The following is a 23,152-nucleotide window of genomic DNA, read 5'->3' as shown; positions in this document are numbered from 1 at the left end:
ATCTTCACTTGCAACAACGTTGCACCTACAGAAAAGGAAGAAATCTCCCACAGTATGAAGAGCCCGGGAAAAAACGTTGAGTCAACGGCACGGAAAAAAGGGAACTAACAACAGCGCGCCAAGGTCTTCCTATGGCTCCAATAAAGTCACGTGGAGTTGGGTGCAGAGCTGTGGTATTATGACGTCCTCGTCAACGCAAGACAGCTATAGAGAAAAGTTTCTGTGGAATTCTGCACATGGGGGATATTCAAAAGGTGAGGAATACACAGGTAGATGTATCTATCAGAAAGAATGAGTAACCTTTTCATTTTGTTTTGGCATCCAGACAGTAAATGGTCTGATGTACTAAAGTCAAAGGATATGAGAAGAAAGCACTGAAACAAAGTGTCTAGGTGATGCAAAAATCTCGTCCGTAAACTAGATTGGTTTCAAAAACTATTTTGCCTTTGAGAAAGGTAAACATTCAAATGGGCAAAATAAAGTTACCTTCCAGACAAGAAATTAGATTTCTTATTTTTTTAAAACAACCTCAAAAAAGAAGCCCAGTTTGACCAGGATAATGGTGAAATGCTGCTTCTAATAAACAAGTCGTAACAACTAACAGGTGGAGCATCATGTCAACCGTACAAGCACATTCTTGTACTAATAATTATCTATTACTAGGGGGAGGTGCATTCACACTACACAATTCTCAACACCCCCCTCCGACCCACCTCCATGGACTTCCCTTCCTACAACTGTTGACACAGCCATTTACTCTATTGTCCACATCCATTATAAGAAGAGGTTGTATTTATTCATTGGATTCCTTGAGCACTTGCATCTCAGTGTACCCACAAGGATAAAATACAAAAGGAAAAAGAAAAAACAAATTCAACTGCAGTTCAGAGAACTGTAGGTTTATTATATTTGTTATTTCTTGCGGGGTTTTGAGTTGTACTATAAACCAATGGGGTAGTCTCAGAGCGCTAAAAGGCGGAGGTGTAAAAGCCTTTAGTAGGGCTTACTTTGCAGACCTCGGAAGGAGTAGCTGGTTTTAAGTGTCTAATCAGCAGGTCCAAGTCATAGGTGTCAATGCCTGGGGTGTCGGGGTGCCAGTAGCTTGGGTTAGTTGAAAGTTTTTTTAAAGGTTTCCTTAATCTCCCAAAGTCACTTTCCAGTTTTAGATATGACTAAGTGAAAGGTTCCATCTCCAAAACCTTTGAGAAGAAATGAGTAGATGAAGATTGTCTGATTGGTAGGTCTGAAACTTCTGGATGGATGGTATAGGACAAAAGACTTGGGCATGTGGTTAGAGACATTTCTTGAAGGGCTCTATGGACAAGCAGAATACTTTGAAGTCTACTCTATACTTTATGTTATGTTATGTTAGTACGATTTTTATAGCGCACAGCTACCCTAGGGTGTCCCGGCGCTTGCTGCAGTCCAAGTAGATATAAGAATCAAAAAAGCCATGTTTTAAGCACTCTCCTAAATGACAATAGATCCTTAGAGTTTCTCAAACTAAAAGGAAGTTCATTCCAAGCCTTAGCTGCCCCTGCGACAAAACTTCTACCGCCCCATCTAGCTTTCTTTATGATGGGAGGTACAGTTAGTTTTGCTCCTAAGGAGCGCAGTGGTCTTGCTGGTACATACCAACAAAACTGTTGTTTCAGATGAAGCGGACCTGAGTCCTGAAGTGCACGGAAAACTAAACCGAGAGATTTAAAAAGAATTCGCTTTTTTACCGGTAACCAATGAAGTTTTTTTATGGAGTCGGCAATGGAGGTAAATTTAGACGTTCCCGTGAGCAGCCTAGCTGCTGAGTTCTGGAGCATTCGCAGTTTTCGAATATTGCCCTCCTGCATGTTCAGATAGAGACTATTACAGTAGTCAAGTCGAGACATAATCAAGGCTGTAACTACTGTATGCTTACAATCCGTCGGCAAAAGAGGTAACACCTTTCTAAGACTCCTAAGAATATAGGAGGTGGCGGAGACCACGGCGTTCACCTGGTCCTGCATAGTGAGGCCCCCATCCAGCACTACACCCAGGTTTTTGACCTTTCTGGAAGGGACTGGAAGAGAACCCATAGTCTCCGGCCACCAACTAGGAGTCCAAAGATTAACATTATTGCCAAATAGGATCACCTCAGTCTTACCAGCATTAAGCTTTAGGCAATTTTGCGTCATCCAGACTCCCACAGCTCCCATACAATCATGTAACCTTTCCCCCGACGCCCTCTCCTGGCCTGGTTGCATAGAGATTACTATTTGAGTACCATCAGCATATGATGTTAAAGAGAAGCCGAAAGACTCAATCAAAGGGGCCAGAGAATTTACATACATATTAAAAAGCATAGGGCTCAGGGAGGATCCCTGCGGGACCCCACAGGGGAGGGAGAAAGGTTTGGAGACAAATTCGCCCAGAGCAACTGTCTGACATCTATCGGAAAGGAAGGACTTAATAAGAGACCAAGCAGTATCCCTTAATCCACAAGCCGACAAACGGTCCATCAACACTCCATGGTGGACCGTATCGAAGGCGGCGGAGAGATCAAGCAGAATCAACACCGCCTTACCGCCCTGGTCCAGCCCTCTCCTAATCTCATCAGTGGACTTGAGAAGGGCAGTCTCAGTGCTATGCCCCTCTCTGAAACCAAATTGGGTGGGATCCAAGACGTTGGCATCACACAAAAAAGCACTCAGCTTGGTATTATAGTTACAGTGGAACGTTTGGCGTACTGATGTTATATGATCATGACAATTCAAGCCAAATTGCAGCCCAGCTGCATAGTTTTGAACCAGTTGGTGTTTGGCAAAAAAATCTATTGAGCAAGCCAATGTATAAGGTGTTGCTTAAGTGAAAGCAGGAGATCACAATGGCAAGGATGGTGGGAATATGTTTAAAGCAAGTGGACTAAACGATGAACTCCACGTAGCAGATGAAGAATATCAAAGGCCGATTTGGTGACAGAAGTGTGGTGTGGAAGTTGGCTCACTGTCAAACAAAACACTAACGTTGCAAGCTTCAGTGAGAAGTTGTGGAGGGGAGTCTAAGGACTCTGGCCAAGCAAAGGATAGATGAGGGTTGGACTTCCCCATGAGAAGGATCGTATGGTTTGTCACCAGACCAACAACGCCAGATTAGTTATATATGTGAGAGAGGATGTTTATTATACTGATGGCAAATGGACTGAAAAAGTTAATTTTCAAGGACACCGAAAAAGTGATGCATGGAAGGGCAAAATGGATAACAGACAGAAGCAGGCACTGGCTTTGTGCAGGTAATAAAGGAAATTTATAGTATAGCCTCAAAAAGCAGCAGTTGGTGGAATCCATGCTGGCGGTATTTGTGAGAGGCAAGCCAGGGCTTGGGGGAGTAGACAGCTTGATAATGGTGGAGAGAGAAGGTAGGCTATGGATACTAAAGAGATAAAAGCAAAGACAGAAGGGAAACGGAGCCAGCACAGTAAACTGAGATGAAACGGGATAGGTAAGGAAAAGAGAAGTAAGCAATTGGAAGAAGTAAAGATGCATGGATGTTAAGTAAATGAGTAAGGAAGAACACTACTGATTGAACAGACCAGCAGTCAAGAATCGAGAGATGGGCAGAGAATTATATTTAAAGTACCAGTAAAGTAGTTAGTGTATTTTAATAAATTAATGGTGAATGCAAAACTGAGAAGTTTTTCGAAAGATTGACTGAAATATTAAAATATTATGCTGAGATTTCTGCTACATCAAGGCACTGGAAGGCGGTCAGGGGGTAAATATGTGTAAAACACCATTTGAAGTTTAGACAGACTAATATTTAAGGAGTATATGCCAAATGTACTAAATATTGGTCATCTTTTGTGACCACTAAACAATTTTACAAACCTACCTATGTACTACTGGTTGATTCATAACATTTCCATTCAGAGTGGTTCGCAATCCTATCTACTTCATGAAAATTAATAAGATAGGTTACAAATTGTAACTCACTGTGACCCATCACACAAATGGTGGGCTGTTAGGGCCAGAAGACTAACATGTCTGTGAAAGCTTTTAAATAAAGAATATAATATATATATATATATATATATATATATATATATATATATATATATATATATATATATATATATATATATATATATATACACATATATATATACATATATGTATATATATATATATTTTTTTTTTTTTAAATGCAGGAAAGCCTGTTTTCCGTAAAAGTGTTGCATTCAAAATAAATATATATATACTTTTGTTTATTTAAATTTTGATTGAGAGTCAGCATACAGCATATCAGTAAAAGAGCCACTAGAGTGATTATCCTGTGCTTAATGCTATTTCCTAGCCACACTTGTGGGTGGAATGAAAACATGTAATTTCAAAGAGTAAACACAATCTATGGGCAAAAAAAACTCAACCTATAATTTTGGGGAGAGTACGATGAAACGGAGCATCAGCTCATGAACTAATGTTACATGCCACAAGGCTGCCGTGCAGATGACATTAAAGGAAACATGAATGATAAAGGCAAAAGAGGTGGCCTTTTCCTCGCCATAAGCTTGTGGAATGCCCTATGGAGCAATCAGAGATGCAAATCTTTTTAACACTCAGAGTTAAGGAGGATAACACAACAAACAATCCTGGATGTCTGTTCTCCGTAAGACTAACAAACATAGGTTACAGTCTGTCCAAGGACCAAACAGCTTTGGTCTAAATGCAGGTAAGATTTATCCCAGTTTGGAGGAGTTTGGGAGACCAAGCGAGGTATAAGAAGATGCATACTTTTTTCCTTGTCTTGCTTATAGTGAACAGGTGCTCACCTTGTATGAGGGAGTGGAACTAATCCACAATCAGGCCAACAGAAGAGCTTAGGTCTATGCCTAGAGAACTGTTAGAAGCCAAAGTAACCACTGCAGAGAACAGGGCCACCAGTTTAACTTCTTTGAACAGCCAAAATCAATGGATTATTTGAACAAGGTACTTACCTTTGGCAATGCCTTATCTGTTAGAGACTATACATCTTTTTGAGATCAAAAATACAAATGCATTGTATTTGTTATCTTAAGTACTCAGACACCTAGTATTTTTATGTTTAAAGGTTTAATGAGTTTTATTAGAGGTACAACACATAAGTTTTAGAAATCTAAAATGTTCAAAAATTATCTATCCACAATCAGGTTAAGATAAAACCATATAAAAGAAAAAGTCTAACTATTAGATAAAGAAATTAAACAAAGATATAGCTTTGGTATTCTGCTTAAACACATTATGATGCTTTTGTCTATTTGTATTTTACAATTATAAATCATTATAAGGAAGGATAACAAAATCAAAGCAGACAGGAGGTGGGCTATAATGATACAGGGTACTTTTAATTAAAAAAGGTCTACCAAGCAATAATTATTAGGTTTTAATTTATGATTTAAAAACATGTTTCACTTACGTGGGAATGCCAGCACGAGCCAAGACCTCTGCCTTCATAGCGTATAGTCTGTCACTTTTACTCACTCCAAGCTTGATTTTAACTCGGTCATGTGAATTATTATCGAAGAAGAAACCATTGTGGATCACAAATTCAGCATTAGAACGGGTGCCATAAAAAATATAAATCTACAAATATAAAAAAAAGGCAAGAAACATTTAAAGTCATAGCAACAAAGAAAACCGATATAGTCTCCCGCTAAGATGCAGACTTCTATTTCTAAACATACTATCTACTGAATGACTGTCAACTGCAAAAAAATATTATTGCATAGACTAAAGTAAAATAGTAGAACGTAGCATTACCTTAAACAAAGGGTACACATATGACTCCAGACAGGCAAGTTCGAAGGGGATAATAATACTGAACACCATGGGGATAAATGTAGGCTGCATAACTGTTTTGTGAAATGGAGTTACTGGTTGACTGGGATGTGAGCCCTGGTCAAGCAGCAACCACAATTCAAGGCACAAGCAAACCCCAAATTAACCTGTGCTCAAACCCCTGGTAGCTTGACACAGAGCAGTCAGGCGTAACTTAAGAGGAAATGTGTAAAGTATTTGAACAACACTTCAAATAGTAGAAAAAGCGAAAACACCATAAAAAAAATCCCACACCAGGTTAAAAATGAAAAGCAAAATGTAATAAATAAAATAAGACCAAAATGACAAAAATCAAATCAGTAGAACCGGAGTTCTGAATTTTCAAAGCATAAACTTCAATTTAGTGCCTAAAACGGCACCAACCATGGCTATCTGGTCGCACTGGGCTGGGTCAAAGTCAAAAGTGCAGGCCTACCATGATGGAGCGCTGGATGGATACAGTACCTGATTAGTCCCCACTGAAGGTTTACCTTTTCAAGTTCTGTGCCAAGAATCCCATTTGCATTGGAAAGGGTCTATGGGAGCAAAGAGAGCTTTGTGGGCAGGCCAGGCATTGCAGACGGGTGGGCCGGAGCTCCTCAGTCACAGTCCTCCATGGGCGATCAATGCTAGTTGTGCGAAGAGACGGGCTGGCAGTGGCTCACGCTAAAGTTTATGCAAGCGGCGCCATTCTGGTGCACACTGGCCCATTCATGGCTGCAAAGAGCACAAAAGCTTGATTCAAAGAGCCCCACCAAGGGTCCAGGACCTGAGAGGCACCAATTGGAGGTTCGGATCTCGCCGCTAAAGCTGGGTTCAGGAGCCTTTATGCCCCAGGGGCTCAGATCAGGAGGCCATCAGACTAGCCCTTTAGGTCACTCTGGGGTCCTGGGTTCAAGAAGAAGTTGCAGGTCCAGTTCTTCTCCAGGCAAAAGGTCAGCAGGTCACTATAGGAGTTCCTTTAGAGCAGCAGAGTGGCAGTCCTTGCAGCAGTACAGCAATAATTCTTCCTGGCAGATTATCCAGAAGTGCAGACCTGTACTGAGGAGCTGGTACCAGACGTCCTTTTATACACAGTTGTGCCTTTGAAGTAAACAGATGACTTGCCTTTCTGGCCCTAGCTCCTTACTAACTACAGGGAACATGCAGCCCTTAGTGGGGAGGCAGGACGCAACCGATTCAAGTGTAAGTAGGGTTGTGCCCAGCTCCTTCCACCCATCCTGCCAGTGATGGCCCATCCAGTCACACCTAAGCTCCCATTGTGTGTGGCTGTCTAAGAGGAATACACAAAGCCCACCCACTCGTGTGATCCAGAGACAGGCTGCAGGCACCAAACGGTTAAGGTAAGAAAATTGCAACTTTTTAAAAGTAATTTAAAATCCAACTTCAACTTCACCATAAGTTAGGATTTTAAATTGTGATTTCAGAGACACAAAACATAAACAGGTCATCTCTTCCCACTTGGAAATTACACTTATAAAATGTAATAAGGCAACTCCAAAGCTATCCCGATGGGAGAGATAGGCCATGCAGTGGCGAAAAACCAAATGCAAGAGTGTTTCATTACCAGGACATGTAAAACTTAAAAGTACATGTCCTTCCTTTAAAACACATTGCAACCTGCCCTTTGGGCTGTCTAGGGCCTACTGTAGAGGTGACTTACATGTCTTAAAAAGGAAGGATTCGGGCAGGCCCAAAGGTTTATTTTGCCATGTCGAAATGGCAGTTTAAGACTGCGTAAACAGACTGTGCAATGGCAGGTCTGCAACATGTTTAAAGGGCTGCCTAAGTGGGTGGCACAACCAGTGCTGCAGGCCCAGCAGCTGCATTTAATTTACAGGTCCTGGGCACATGTACAGCCAACTTACTAGGGAGTTACAAGTAAATTAAACACGCCAATTGCCTATAAGCCAAAATTACCATGGTTTAGGGAAAGGGCATAAATGTTAGCACTGGTTAGCAGTGGTAAAGTGCACAGAGTTCCAAAGCCAACAAAAATGAATTCAGCAAAAATGGGAGGAGGAAGGCAATATGTCTGGGCATGACCGTGCAGAAAAGGCCAAGTCCAACAACAACATTCTTTAGAACTCTTGCAAAGGGTGTAGTAAAAAGACTAACGGTTAATAGAGAATGTATCAACAATTGTCTTATATAGAGAAGTAAAATCTTAACTTCAAAACAGCATCGGGGTAAAAATAAGTGTTTATCTCATTACTGATACTGATCTTTATGTTTTTATCCTAAAGTTATACACTTTCTGTGATGGAGAAGACCAGACATTTGACTAAGAAGATTATATTTTTGAATGTTCATACATGAAAGAAACTTTCACAGGAAGACGATTAGGATTGTGCAGTTTATAGGAATAAGGCTGTAAATAGCCAAAGAACAGCATCTTCATGTTTTGATACCACACAAAAAAGTCACATTTCACAGTGTTAGATAAATGTTCTTGGGGTGGGGTGCATCAGAAAATGTGTTGTTGGAATAGACCCATTAATTTTCAGTTCAACTAATCAAGTACACTTACAGCAAAGGATATTAGAGTCATTATAACAAAGAAAATAATGTGTTATTGTATCTTTAATGAACAAGTAAATTGTCTATGAAGATCGGGGCTTCATGTTGGATGTCAATTATTTTACAAATTGGATTAACAACATCCTGGACTCAGGAAAGTAAGATTCTACGCTATCAGAAAAAAAGGAAATACAAAACAAAATAAACTTAAGATTGCTTATGAAGTATCCTCCTGGTTCTAGGGATATAGAAATCAGAGAACTGTAACATAGCCTGTAAAATAACATTTTCAATTAAATGTTAAGCGCAAAAAGAAGCTGGGGTCAAACTATTTGAATTAATTAAATCAAAAATTTCTCGAAACATCTGGTCGATAATAGGTCTGGGAACATCCCATTGCAAAAAAACTGGGACTATAAAATTATATATAGCAAGTGAAAAAGGTGTAATAATGAATTATATGTTGGCAATAAGGATCAGGCAAAGTATACAGTTAAAGAGGATGTCATAAAAAATAATTATAAGGTGTTGATTGTCAGGATCACAAGAGCCTAATGGGATCCCAATAGCTATACTAAAGATTAAACCGAATAGCTGAAGCTCTATATTGCCCCAATTGTGTACCAGCATTTTGAATGGTCAAATTCCTTTACCTTGGAAAGTGTCCATTTTGCAACAATCTCATAAATGTGACCCAAAAGCTGAACGAGTTAGTTACCCAAGATTGCATTATTAAACTAATATGGAAAGATATTTGCGAAATACCTGTTTAGCAAATTGGACATCGGATAACATCAAACTTTACCAAATACCAATTGTTCCACCACGGACATCTCGACTATCCATATTAGCCAACACAGCCATACAAGGAATGGGTAATACATATTTCCCTGTTCTATAGATTATTCAACGGCTTTCGACAAAGTGGACAGTTAGGGGGCAATTTATTTTATGGGATATCGATCATACTCTGCTATATTAGCTAATCAGGGTGATACTCTCAGATAAATATAGCTAAACACCTTAAATACCAGCTGTGAATGGTCCTACTTATTTAATATATATATATTGTTGAGATACTAGAGGCCCTGAATCATCCTGATGATGACTCTTAAAAACATGGACAACTGTAGCCACATATCCTATGCAGATGATTTGGTAACTATTTAACACAAATGGGCATCCAGAAACATTTAAACTAATTACAGGAATACAACAACTTGAACGGACTAAAGGTCAAATTTACAAAAACTAAAAACATGATACACCAAACCAAAGTTCAATGGGCCCCGTGATCCAACTGAAATGAACAATCCGCACGCTGCCCATATCTAGGGGTTGAAATTGACAAAATAACTGGAACACTGACATCATGAATATGATCATAACTCAAGGAAATTTAGGGGCAGTGGAAAAGATCCAATATCTATGCTGTCAATATTAAATTGGTTCCTTAACACTTAACAGTTCTTGGATAGTTTCTCCAAAATCTATGATCAGGCTAAAAAAGCGGGTTTATTAAAAATATTATTTATTTGCTAATCCTTCGAACTTCAACGCCTCATTGCTCATTAAGACTCAAATTGGGATTGCTTTCTCCGTTTGCAATTGAAAAAATAAAGTTCATTAATTAGTTCTGCGACTATGATTTCAGAAACGAATACTTTCAAAAATCGTATCTGAAAAGATGTAATTACCTCTACTGTGATTATCACTGATGCCAATTAGTCAACAACCTAAATTAATTAATGGTTACCAACTGCCATCAATGGATACACATTTTACTAAAAAATAAACTAAAATGTAAACCTTTATTAAAGAAAAAAATAAAAGCTGTACATTTTTCCAGAGAATTACTACAACCGCAAAAGCATCAATATTCAATGTATACGCAAAATACAAATTTGATGAAAAGACAATTCTATCTAGATTTTAACATCAAGCCAAAAATGCAAAAAAGAAGAAAAAAAGCACTTCTAAGATGCGGATGATTATATTGCAGTTCTTCAACTTGAAGGCTGATGGAACAACATATGACTAAAGCTGAAACTTTTTAGACTAGCTTAAAATTATAAGAAAACAATTGAGCATATGTATGTATCCCATTCTGTTTGAGCCACGTAAGAGGTATTTGCCCACTATTTCGATCAAGTGGCATTAGAACAATCAATGAAGCTACTTTGGTTAGAACAACTAAGAAATCTACTGAACGTAGTATGAAATCCATTGGCTTACTCCAAATTAATGAGATTTTGATTGCCATTTGGGGATGTCAAGATGATCTAGACAGCAATAAGTGGTGCACATACCAAGATTTATTAGAAAGTAGTAACAATATAAAGATGTTTCATAGGATGTTGTAGTTATATTTGCTATTGATTTTACTATATTGGTGTTCATAGAAATGTATACAATAAAGAATTACCATACCATTAATCACCTCCTATAGCGGTCACGGTAATGAATATGGGACTATTTAACCAGGGGCTTGCTTTCGTTGGTAAGAATGACATGACATAACATCTCAAACGATTGTCTGACTTAGCCTCTATTATTTCATTAGCCTGACTACAGTCTTGACATAGAAATACCTAGCTTTCAGCTACCATTGCTGTCAGAAAATGAGCTGCATGGAATTGAAGTTGCAGGAATCAGTTTAACATGGAAAATTCCACATGTAGAAGAAATTTGCACATGAGCAGTACGTCATTCATTGAACTGGAAGTTCTTACTGTGAGAGCATTATCTCTGCTTGCCAGATAAGAATGAGGCCATGGGGCATTGCTAAAGCAAACCAAGTTACCTACATACAAATACTTCCACAAGACTCTGGTGCAAACTGTAGAGTCAACTAATCCCATTAAAACAATAATTTACTGCAAACAATTCCACTAAGCGAGTCTCAACAATTACCGATAACACTTGCAACAGTAGACTTGATACTGGGAACATCTCCAAGTTAAGGCTACCAAAGCTATGCAATTAAATAGCCACCAACACGCTAACCGTAAAATGAATTAGGTACACCACCACACTGAAGAAAAACCATACATGATGATAACAGATCATCACGACAGAGTGAATAATGGAAACTACAGCACAGATCTACTGCTCTCTAAGTTAGACATGCAAGCATTTCAAGTAAAATCAGCACCTTACTTCAAATAAAATTAAACTCAAAAAGATGATACTGTAGCAAACATTCTATTAGGGATAGCAAACAGCCACACCCACCTATTTAATTAAACAATAATAATAGCAAAGAGTTTAATTGCAATGTCTGACACACTCTCAGACAAACTCTTAAAGCCTATGGCACAGACAGGCCTCTGAACACACAATGTCCAACTAAAACTTCATATTTAGCCGACTCCTGCCCAAATTTCTTTTAAACCAGCAATGAAGAAAGATATCAATAAACAGAAGGACGAAAAAGAGACCAATTAATGTGCGACAAAAGGTCTCCACACTTTAGGCTTACTCAAATAGAATGCCACAGAGATTAAGACTATCGCCCCTAGCCTCTATAGTCATACCACAATGTAGTACTGGAGGCACTTCTATGTGTTGAAACCACGTGATGACCTTTGACTACCATTGTTTTAATTGACTTTTGGTCTTTTACTTCACCCTAGCTTGAATGTATTCCTGCATGTGTACGTTTTCTTGAAGATTTATTTCGTGTCTCTTTGTAATATTAAAGTGGGATAGCTTTCACAGAGTAGAATAGCCTTGCTAGGAACAGAACGTGTGGGATGCGCACTTGAAAGCATATGAGAGAGACGGGTGTTGAATGTACTTCTTGGTCTCGGAGTGTAATGTTACTCAGTGGTACTCAAATGCACATTATTTGTACATTGGGAGATAAAGTGTGTGATGCTATAGGCAGTGGTGCACAAACGTGCATTGTGTTGTACATTGGGAAGTATTATGAATTTCTTACCATTGGCTTTGACATGCCTTCATGTCATCTTAAAATTCGGACTCTGTCTAGCTTGAGCTTTTTGCATGCACAGGCAGGCCCCCCGATTACTCAAGTTGTTCAGGCTATTCACGTTCAAGGTTGTTTTGTTTTCTGTGCTTTTGGAGGTTGTTAAATGTATACCCGGAGACTTTTGTAATCTTCGTTAGGATAAATGCTGGACCATGTAAAAGTGCAGAAGGAACGCAAGAACTCTTTTGCCTTTGGAATGCTTGTATGTAAAGTGGCCAATTCCAGTAAGTTTCCTTGGCGCAGAGGAGTGCGTCTCGGAACCTTTTAGTGTGTTTTGAGATTATAAAGCTGGGGTTTCTTGACTTGGAAACTAGGATTAGCGCCTTAACAATAGATGTGTCTACAGTGCAGAAGCTCCCGGTTTTGCTGAGTCTCTTGAACTTGGCTGTGAATCCCCCAGTCTGGAGTGGGCCAAGATGAAGTTTGCAGGCGGTGATGTATTTTATTTTTAATTATTGCCACTGTGATGTGTGAGTGTCTGTGTGCACATTCAAGTCTCCAGTGGCTATAATCATCATTGTGATGTGAGAGTGTGTGTGCACATCCAAGTCTTCAGTGGTTGTATTCATCTGATGTATTTAGTGTACATATCTTTCTGATTTCTTGCAGGACGTCCAGTATTATCTGCTTGTACTTCATTTTATATTATCTGCCATGCATTTAACAGTTGCATTTGCCTACTTATAAGTGTGTTATTATTGCTTGCACATATATATCTCTATATACATTTGAATGTAGTTCATTTGACATCTGGGAAAGCCTTTTTGTTAGAGATTGTTGCACAAATAAAACCCCATGCCTTATTTTGAGAGCCATGTTTTGATGCGTTTCATTTTATAAAAGTGAAATCCCTTTCCAGGTGGTGTTTTGTTTTTATTGCTTTGTCGTGTTTGAGCTTCTGTGTGGCAGGGCAGTATTTTCTATTACTTGAGAGGGCGAAGCAATACACACAACTCTTAAAGATACCCCCAACACCAGCTTAAGAGTGAACAACACAGAGAACTTGCAGACATCAAACATTCAAACACCACTACGACATTCAATGTCACTTCTGCTTTGAAGACATGTGCTCTTCCCCCATATCATTTATTTGCACCGAAACAAATGATCGTGGAGCTGCCCATCTTGCTTTCTAACCGAGTCCTGCCTGCTCACAAGGCTAGGGCCTCAACCACAAGAACAGTGAGGCACACAATTAAAAAGGAAATCAACATATTTAACCACCTCAGCCCACAAGGATGAACAAAAGACCCCGCAGACATTACCATCATCATCAATATTTGCTTCCAGTGTGTTGCATGCCAGATGGGCAACAAAGTATTGCCTGGAAAATATCTGATGCCTAATCCACTTATTCATCAAGAGGAAGTATTTAAAGCCTTTCCTAAAGAAAATGTTACTTACTATATGTTACAATATTTCTCATGAACACATGTTCCCACAAATTTCTCACCTTATGAATCATCCTTTCAGACTGGTCTTCTTTTCCCCAGCAATAACTCTCCAGTGCCACTAGGTAGCATAAGCCATGACTCCGCCTCCAAACATGAAGAAACTGGACATTATTAAATGCCAATGGGTGAGCAGGCAACAGTTCCTGAAACATTTTCCATGCTCCACAAATGCATGCAGAGAGGACCAAGAGTATCAATAGCAGCTGCAAATGTAGCACACAATATGTTTGCATACCGAGGGATTAATCAATGCACTAACTCACAATGGAGGAGGTAGGGCAGTGAGGAATCTTTAGGAAGATTATGAATCTCCAGAAATGCTGTTACCAAAGGTATATAACCTGTTCTTTAGAGGGATACATCTTCCACCAGATTCCTCCCTTTATAAATGAGGATAACAGCAGTAGCCCCATTGGAAGATGGGATTTCATGCATCACACCTTAAGTGAAGTTACCTTCACTGTGTGCCGGAAAAGGGAGGCGGTAGTGCTTGGATAAGGACCTGTGACCTTAGGCTCCAGTTCAGGGCCCTTTTCTGCCATCTGATGTGGTACACCAATAGGATGAACTAGCCCATGAGAGCAAGCAGATCAGGCATACGAGTCAGAAACTTCAGAATTACCTTCCAAATACCTGTGATCCTCTCAGGAGGTAGGAAAGGCCTTCATGTGGCCTAAGTCGTGTTGCTTCAGCAGAACCAAGGACTCCACCTTCACCAACCAGTCGTCCGAGTCCAGAAATACATATACTCATGACCAACATGACTGCCAGCACTTTTGTAAAGAAATTCAGAGTGACTATTAGCCCAAATATAGACCAGTAAATTGGTAGCCTTGAAGCAGCCACAAAATATTATGTAATACTCGTTGAATTATTGTGATGGCGTAGCCAGGCTCAGTGCACGAGCAGTAGCTCTACTGTTGTTAAACTGCTGCAAGAAGAAATCAATCGGCCTGCTCTCTGAACAGCAGCTCGCCATTAAAGGGCATGCGCATGAGTGTGCAATGGACATCTCTGGTATATCTAATGAAAAGCACCCTTGTGTGCCAATACAGCACAAATAGCTGTGCTCGTGGACTGGACAACGGTGTTCAGATTCCAGTCCTACTTCATGATCTATTTGGAGGCAACCTATCAGTCATAGCCAAGATCTGTAAATTGCTTTTTCGTGTGGTCTGTCGCGCAGGCACTAGGTTTTGCCACTCCCACAAAGCATGAACTAATCAGTGCAGAAGGCATTAGCAGTGTAGAGGGCCAGTCTGCCTGAAACAAATATTTTCTGGCCAACAGAGTGAAGTTTCTTAAACTCTGTATGGGAGACATCGTGACAAGGCATATGGGTTTTGCTTTGAGAAGGGCATTTGAACAGTCAGAGGTTTCTGTGACAGATCAGAAAACAAAAAGTGAGGGTCACCCAGTGGATGCCTATGATGATTGGCTATCTGTCTGTGGACTGCTGGGCCTGACAAGGGTTTCAACCCATCAGCAATGACTGATCCAATTGAATGGAAGCAAGGGCTTCACCACTGAGGAGGAGGGTTGCAATGTCTCAGACAAAATGTTACACTGGGACAGTGTGAATTCCAGTGCCTCAGCTGCTTTTCAGTCATAAACTATGAAACTTTCCTCGGAGGTAAGGGCAGAGAGGTAATGACATGTACAGGAGCTCGGGTGTTGCAGACACAGATATAAGTAAAAATTATTATTATTATAAGGAGGTAAGGAGTTTATCAGTCTCCAAATCATCATACTTGTTGTGGCCATAGTCCTTCTAAGGCATCTGAAGGGCCTTGGAATCGGAGCTGAACTCCTTCATCCAGGTGAATTTCTGAGTCCTATGTACGTGCCCTGCAAAGGTACATTGCTAAAGATTTCCTGAACTTTCTCTTGTGCCCCATTGATAATTTCCTCCATTGACAGCTGCAAGAACAGCATTGTGATTTGCTCTGTGGATGGGGCAGGCCTAAAGCGCGGTCCATCCAAAAGAGGGACAGCACCTAAGAAAGCTTTGACTTCTTGTTTTGGAGCAGAACGATGAAGAGGTGCAGAGTCTGGATCAGTCACCCAAGTCACAGAGTCTGCAGTAACGTGCTTCCCATTGAGGAGTTGCCCAGAGCATACTGCAGCCAATCTGAACAAATTGATCATTAGCCGCTCTAAGGCCATGACTGGCAGCGTGTCAGCTGATGGACCCAGAAACTGTGATCTCATCTTTTTCAGTTATAGGATATTATCCCACGATAAGGGATAGTCCTGCTTCAGGAAACAGCGTTGAGACTCTGAACAGTCTCTGGATAGTGTCCTTGAGGAAAAAGAGGACTTTTCTTTCCTAGGACACTTTTCATGTCTTTATCAGAAATGCCGCGAGGAGGAAGATGCCAGACAGAAGACTTGCTTTGGAGGTGAAGGACAACAGTTTGGTGTCTCCTACAAACCTTGGCCTAAAACAACTTGACCTCCAACTCAGAGGCCTTATGAATGTATGGATGCAGTTGACTTGCAGGCCGTGGCATCATGTTCAGAGCCCAGCCACTACATGATCATGTCATGTAGTTCCTTGAAACTTTCAGATGAGACATTTGACCTAGCCGCTGTTGAAATGCTGAGGTTTTATTTTGGGTGCAAGAGCTCCAGATCATTATTCTCTAAGAAGAGTCAACAAGTTTGGATTCCTCCATGCTCTGCCATGATCCCTACCCTTTTAAATTTATATCTTACCTCTCTAGCTCAACTAGCAGAAAATGTGGGAGGTAACGTGATCTCTTATGCAGATGATATGCAACTGCTTTTCTCTTGGGACGAGGTAGTAGAGTTGCTGGGCACACAGCTTAAAACCTGCCTTACATCTGTTTTTCACTGGTAAGCAACTGCTCAGCTTAAATGCAATGAAAAGAAAACATAAATTCTCTTCTTGGGTAAGATCCCATCAGATTTCTGGCAAACATTTTGGCCAGATGATGCCTCTCCTGCAGGACCCCAGAAAGACTCAGTTAAAAACCTGGGCTTTAAATTTGAGGACTCTGTCCTTTGGGCCTCAAGCAAAAGCATTGGTAGGCACTTGTTTCGGGATTATGAGGTCCTTAAAGAAATGTTGCCTCTTTATCCTTCTCAGTCATTCAGGCCCTTATAACATCCAGAATCTATTACGGTAATACATTATACTTTGGTGTACCGGAGTAACTGATGGACTCCAAGTGACCCAAAATGCGCCGCCCGACTCCTACTAAATGTTCCTATAAGAACACAGATCTCGCCTTACTTATGGACACTACATTGGCTGCCCATCAGGGAAAGAGTCTAAGTCAGGGTTCTTGTGTTGATGCATTCTGCCCTTCATCAATAGGGGACCAGATTTGCTTTTTATAATCCTACGAGACAGTTGACATCCACCGACAAGTTGTTGGCAGCGATCCCCAGGATTCAGCGTGTAAGAGCAGGAGGAAGGTCTCTATCGTATCTGGGCTCGGTAGCCTGGAATCAGCTTCCTCTGGAGCTGCGGTTGATGAGCATTGCTGCAGTGTTTAAGACTAAACTTAAAACTTGGCTTTTTGTGCAGGCCTAATGTCTCTGTTCATCATGCTGCTTTGTGTCAGAACACTCCTTGGAGTAGCTGTGTGCACTATTAATTGCCATCATCAGATCAGTATTAATGAGGCCTGTAAAAATGAACCAATGCCAATATGTCTGTTAGCACCAAATATGCTCACCTCATCCATAGGCGGCAGCGCAGCGGAGGCTGCATAGTGTTGCCTGACAGAACTGGAGCGATATTGCTGGAAAAAAAGCATTTCCAGACCAGTGTGAAGGTGAGGCATTGTCGGGAAGCTGTATAGATTCGAGCAGCAGCATTTTTATCCAGATAGAAAGAGTTGAAAAATGTAATGGGCACCCTTCTGCTGGTTCTACCTTTGCCTTTGGGACTGTTAAAGGGTCTTTACATAGGACATTGAAGATCCTTCTGGCTGTCCTAGCTAGATCCTCCATTTCAAGTACTAAAGAGAGTTGCAAAACAACGCATCTTTCATTGATAGCTAAGGTCTTGAATTTCACTCTAGCAACTGTTGGGAACCTTTGCGAGTTTCTCAAGGTCTACGAAATGTGTTCACTTTTGCAAAGTTGGTCAATGTGCTTGATGTGGAAATGTGGATGAATTATTAATTGATGACGATGTCCTTAGTTGTCCATTTCATCAATGAGGTTCAATAATCAGTTTTCAGATGCACAACTACTCTAGCAATCATTGCCATCAGTCTGACAAGCAGAAGGTTCATACTTTCCTGAGCAGTTTTAGATGATCATTGGCAGTGAATACTGTGGAGTTAACTTAACATGTACAGACAATATAGAATCAGAAAACGTCACTTATGGTGTTAATCGTTCTTCAGATTTGACATGGGCGTTCCTACTGAGAAAGTTGGATGCTTACACTTAATGAGCGTTAAGTGTGTTTCAGAAACCAAGTCTTGCCTTAAGTGAGTCAACTAATTTTGTCCCTATATAATATTATTTTGCTCAAGATATCATCCACTGCTTTATGATTGGATTTGACAGTTGGTCAGTGGGCAGATGACCCTGGTATCATCATTTTAATTACAGAAAGATATTTTTATTTTCCACAGCAAAACATGGAGGGCCTGGATATATATATTGAATAAAAGGGGAGATAGGCAAGAACCATGAGGGACTCCAAAGGTAACCAGTCACCAAGAGGAATTAAACTTGCCTCAGCAACTATTACCAAAATAGACTAAAAATCGGTGCTCTATCATCCTCAACACTCCCACTGCTTCCTCAATTCTTTCAATCAAGATTGGTTGGTGGAGGGTGTAAAAGGGCTAGGTTCCACTTAAGCACCAACATAAGGCAGACTGCTGATTGAACATCTACAAAGACTGTTTCAGTTACCCTATTGGGAGGAAGCCTGGAAGCCATTAGCTCTATACGCTTCTTTCTACTAGGCATTCCTGCCGTTTCAGGAACCAGTAAGGAATTAGTGACTGCATATTTGATTTTAACCAACATATGTTTAAATGAGTGTTGACTGATTTAGACCTTAGTTAGGATTATTAAGAAATACGCATGACCCACCCACCAACCAGAAAACTTAGTTATTTGGTATAGCCTGGAGAAGAGAGGGGCAGAAATGTCATCAGCCCAGGCCTTAGTGACTAATAAAGCATCTATCATAGATTTGTATGCAATGTGCGTTAACTGACCTTTCATTATTCAGCGCCTAGTGTCATTTGAGCACACTTGTCAAATTATTAGAAACAACTATGTTTTCAGACTGTTCTGTTGATAACTTTCGTAGGCCATGCACATGGTCGACTGAGCACATAAGAATTAAAGCTTCCCATAAGTTCCGGAATAAGTTGGTAAAGTGACTGAGTCTTGTCAGAGTTATGTCACTAAACCAGTATACAAGCTCAGTGTACAATAGGTGTTTTTTTTAAATTCTAAACCATTTTGCAACTAGACTATCGCTACAGTATGACATCATCAGTTTAGAGAAAGCCCCCGCTCCCCCGTGCACTTTCTATTCTACTTGTGAGATATCACTCTTAGGTATAAACAGTAGCCAGTCACCTTAAAACGTCCAGTGAAAACTTACTGGAATGAAAATCAAAACAGTTCTATACAAACACACGCCCTGTCTAGCCCCAAACTAAGGAGACACTATTTGAGGCAGCACGCCAAACCATCTTCATGTACCCCTCTCCCTTTATAACACTACTAATCAGGGGTATTCAAACAATGGTAGCCACAAAACCACCATCATGAATGGCATGTAAGACAGATCTACAACAAATCAAAAACGACAAAAAATAAAACAAGTTGACATCAAAGTCTGATTGAGCAATTTCGTCTGCACCTCAATCAGACAGTAAAGCCTATCAATCGTATCTTTATAACAGCGCTGGCTATATAATCGGCTTAAATAAAATATACAATTTTCAGTATAACGCTTACTGTACAACTGCAGATCTACGGTTTGAATCACAAACTACCTTCTAGTAAGTGAAACCTGATTCACCCAAATATCACAAACCTTAATGAAAAGATTTGTGCCCCATTTGTCCTCCATTATTTATTTGCAATGCAATTTGGGGACATTGGACAAGGAGGTTGGCTTGATTCTTCAAAGTAGGTTAGCACGCAAACAACTCAACTGTCAAGTTCACTCCACCTTCCACTGCCTAGTCATGCTTATCATGGCCACACCTCCCAATTAATAACCTTACACATTATCACACAAGGAAAAATTAGCCATTCATACAACAATGCACTAACCTCATCAGTTTCTGAACTACAAACTGCAATGAGAACATTTTGTTAGGGACTTCACCCTCCAAAGGGAGCTAACACAACACAACCTGTTTCAAACTTTATAAACTTCTTCAGAGAAAAGTGAGTGAGAGGCGGTTGTCAACGCAGTATTCACCAAATGGCTTCCTGGTGCAATGACTTCCTCGAACCAAAGCCCTAGCAAATAGAAATACCTAACGAAAAAGGTAGGCCTTAAGGCTCTATGGCCATGTTCATCTTTCACACGTCAGCAAAGGTCATCAGATTATAACTCTCTAGGACCAGTGTTGAAAATAACCCACAGCCAAGACAAATGTGCTTAAAGTTCTGAGCACCCAACTGCAAGAGGGCACCAGAGTTGGGAGGATGAACAGAGACATAGAGGTGGAGTTTAGCTTGAATACATTTTGGTCCAAAACCACAAAAAGCTGTGTGGGAATAGCAGAAGGCCGTAAACTAAAATTGCTGTGTCACAGGAAGCCAGAGCAATACAGATCAAGCCTCGATGACCTGGTCTTATTTATAAAGGTTGTGTAGAAGCCAGTCTACCATACATTAGGCAAAACTGTTGTATTGCTGGCGAGTGGTTGAATACATAAAAGGATGCTGGACAGGGAGTAAACATGTGGAATTTCATAGGTGACAGCCAAATGCTCAGACTGAAATGGTGAAGTGCTAGGATCTGGCTCCACCCAGTCAAAAAGGAGAACCAGGATGGAGCCACTCCCTCCAGAACTACATGATAGAAGGATCCACTGTTTCATAGATGGCAAAGCTCTAAAAGTATTAGTTCCAACAGGTGTCAAGCACTCAGGTCCATAATGAGATAATCAATGTAAGTACAGTGACAAATGTGTTACCAATAACCATCCAGATCAGAAGCCTGTGTGACATGTTAAATTCAAAACACTATTAAAGAGTGCACAACATACTTTTCCCCAAACTTGGCCACCACTAGCAACACAGAAACAAGCCTGCAGTCAGGATCCCTTTTGATCTCAAAGCTGGGCATTTAAAGTAAATATTTAGTTAGTCGGTCCTTACAACACTGTAATACAACTACAGAATAGAAAGACGTTTTTAACAGCTGGTACCACTGTGGAAACCATTGACTTCGAGACTGCTATAGTGGGTTTGTGACGCAAGGTTTGGTGATAAAAGAGTTCACCTGCGATTACAAGGCCAGGTAGAATTTTTTGCAATTCTTCAAAGAAACAGGGGTTGATCAAAGGATTACCGAAAGCAGTCCGTAAAACTAGGTACCTCTGAGCCAGGTTCAGTGGGCAAGGCAGCGCGGAGGCACAAACATATGAACAAGGATTAGGCTTCCTTGGTGTCCAATCTGTCCCATCTGGCCGAGCCTGACATTACAGCTGGCAATAGGCTGTCTGCCTGGAGTCCATATGATAAAAAAAAGACAACAATGCAGTGTAAACTGAGATGTAAACTCAGATTGAAACAGCCAGGAGCATACGCCACAGTTCCATTTAAACTCATATCTTAGACGTGAAGCTCTAAAACATTCTACCTTCAGTGAGAGGGCTGTCTGAGGCAACTGGTATGATTGTCAGGTGCGCACTCAATACTACATACCGTGTGACCTCTGGCCTATGGCATTTGGTATTCGAGCTAAAACAAAACTGAAATAAATTACCCAATTAAAAAAATTAAGAAACAATTATTTTTCAGCAGTTCTGTGAACAAGGTTATACCCAGAAAAATGTCTGAAACAGGTCAAATCCAAGGATAACTCCTAGGACCTGGATGAAATATTTAGGACTACCACTATGGACTTTAGAAGTGCCCCATCCCCTCTATTACAATGATTACCGCCTTTAATCAGATATCATTACCAAAACACAAAAATAATTTAAAATCGGACTCAGTCATTGGCAAGGATATAGGCACTCATGCTGCTGTCACCTTTAAAATCTTACGGCACTGAGAGCCATCCTTGTCCATAGCCACCTTTCAGTGAACAAGGATCGCACATGGCTCACTAAAAATAAAGGTTTATACAAGTGCAGCTGTTGTAAAGTACGTAAATGCAGTAGGCATCTTCTAAAATACAAATTACCTGCAGGTCAGTCCAAGATTATCTCAAAATGTATTAAACGTTCCTCGGAATTTTGTGTGTAACCACCAGACAGTTCCGGCAAATTGATAAAAATTGGGAGAATAATTTCTCCAGTCTACCAGCAAATCTCAGAACATTTACAAACCATTAAAAACAAATATGTCACTAACCCCGTAGCAAGACATTTCCAAAAATACCTTGACAGCAATACAGAACTAGTCCAATTTGTGGGGATTGACAGGATAACTGAAAAGAACCGAGGAGGTGACAAAGAGAAATTATTGCGGAGATGAATGTTGGATCCCAACATCATGGCCCTGAACAGTCTTACATAACAATAAGAAACCGGCTGTACATATCGGATAAATGGACATATATCATCACTATGTGATGAATGGCAGAACTTCAGAACCATACAGAACTGAACAGATGTTGGGACATTGTGATTTTCTGACTTGGTCTCTATACACTATTTGGAAGACCTTTTTCTCCTTTCAAATGTCATGAATTCTACATTGAAGGGAACATGATGGGATATGGCAGTTTTGCACATTAGTCCTTCATGATCGAGAGTTCACAGCAAAGTGTCCATGTTGAATGTTTAGATCTGTGGTACAGCGTGTGATTGAAATTCTCCTGTATTTCATGAGCATCAAGATAAGATATAAGCAATTGCATCAACGATATATAACTTTTGTACTGGTTGTGCTCAGGGCATGTACAACAATAACTATTTGACACTGTGATTAATGCCTTCCATGTCCAATAAATTAGCAACGTATAAACCCCATACAGGAGCTTCATGCACTACCTCACATTGGGGGAATATTCTTTATATACCAACTTGGGATGTACTGTTACTAAGTGTAATGGTCAGCACCAAATATATTCGCTATTTATACAACGCATATGGGAGCTTCATGAAATGACACATAACGAGGGTGTATCCTTTGTACGCCTACTTGGGTTTTATTGG

At 40.3% G+C, this 23,152-nt stretch overlaps 1 protein-coding gene across 2 annotated transcripts in view; it reads right to left on the bottom strand.

The window, feature by feature from the left end:
* SETD3 (SET domain containing 3, actin N3(tau)-histidine methyltransferase) overlaps positions 1 to 23,152 on the bottom strand; it is a 452,863-nt gene that overhangs the window by 32,339 nt on the left and 397,372 nt on the right. For both annotated transcript variants that reach the window (XM_085626427.1, XM_085626428.1), the window contains exon 10: positions 5,425 to 5,591. In XM_085626427.1, coding sequence (XP_085482553.1) covers positions 5,425 to 5,591 — 167 coding nt within the window. The remainder of the gene's footprint in view (positions 1 to 5,424; positions 5,592 to 23,152) is intronic.

Source organism: Triturus cristatus, chromosome 9, assembly GCF_964204655.1.
Source record: "Triturus cristatus chromosome 9, aTriCri1.1, whole genome shotgun sequence".
Classification (NCBI taxonomy): Eukaryota; Metazoa; Chordata; class Amphibia; order Caudata; family Salamandridae; genus Triturus; species Triturus cristatus.
The sequence above is the reverse complement of the archived record's forward strand: the minus strand, read 5'-3'. Positions and strand labels throughout refer to the sequence as shown.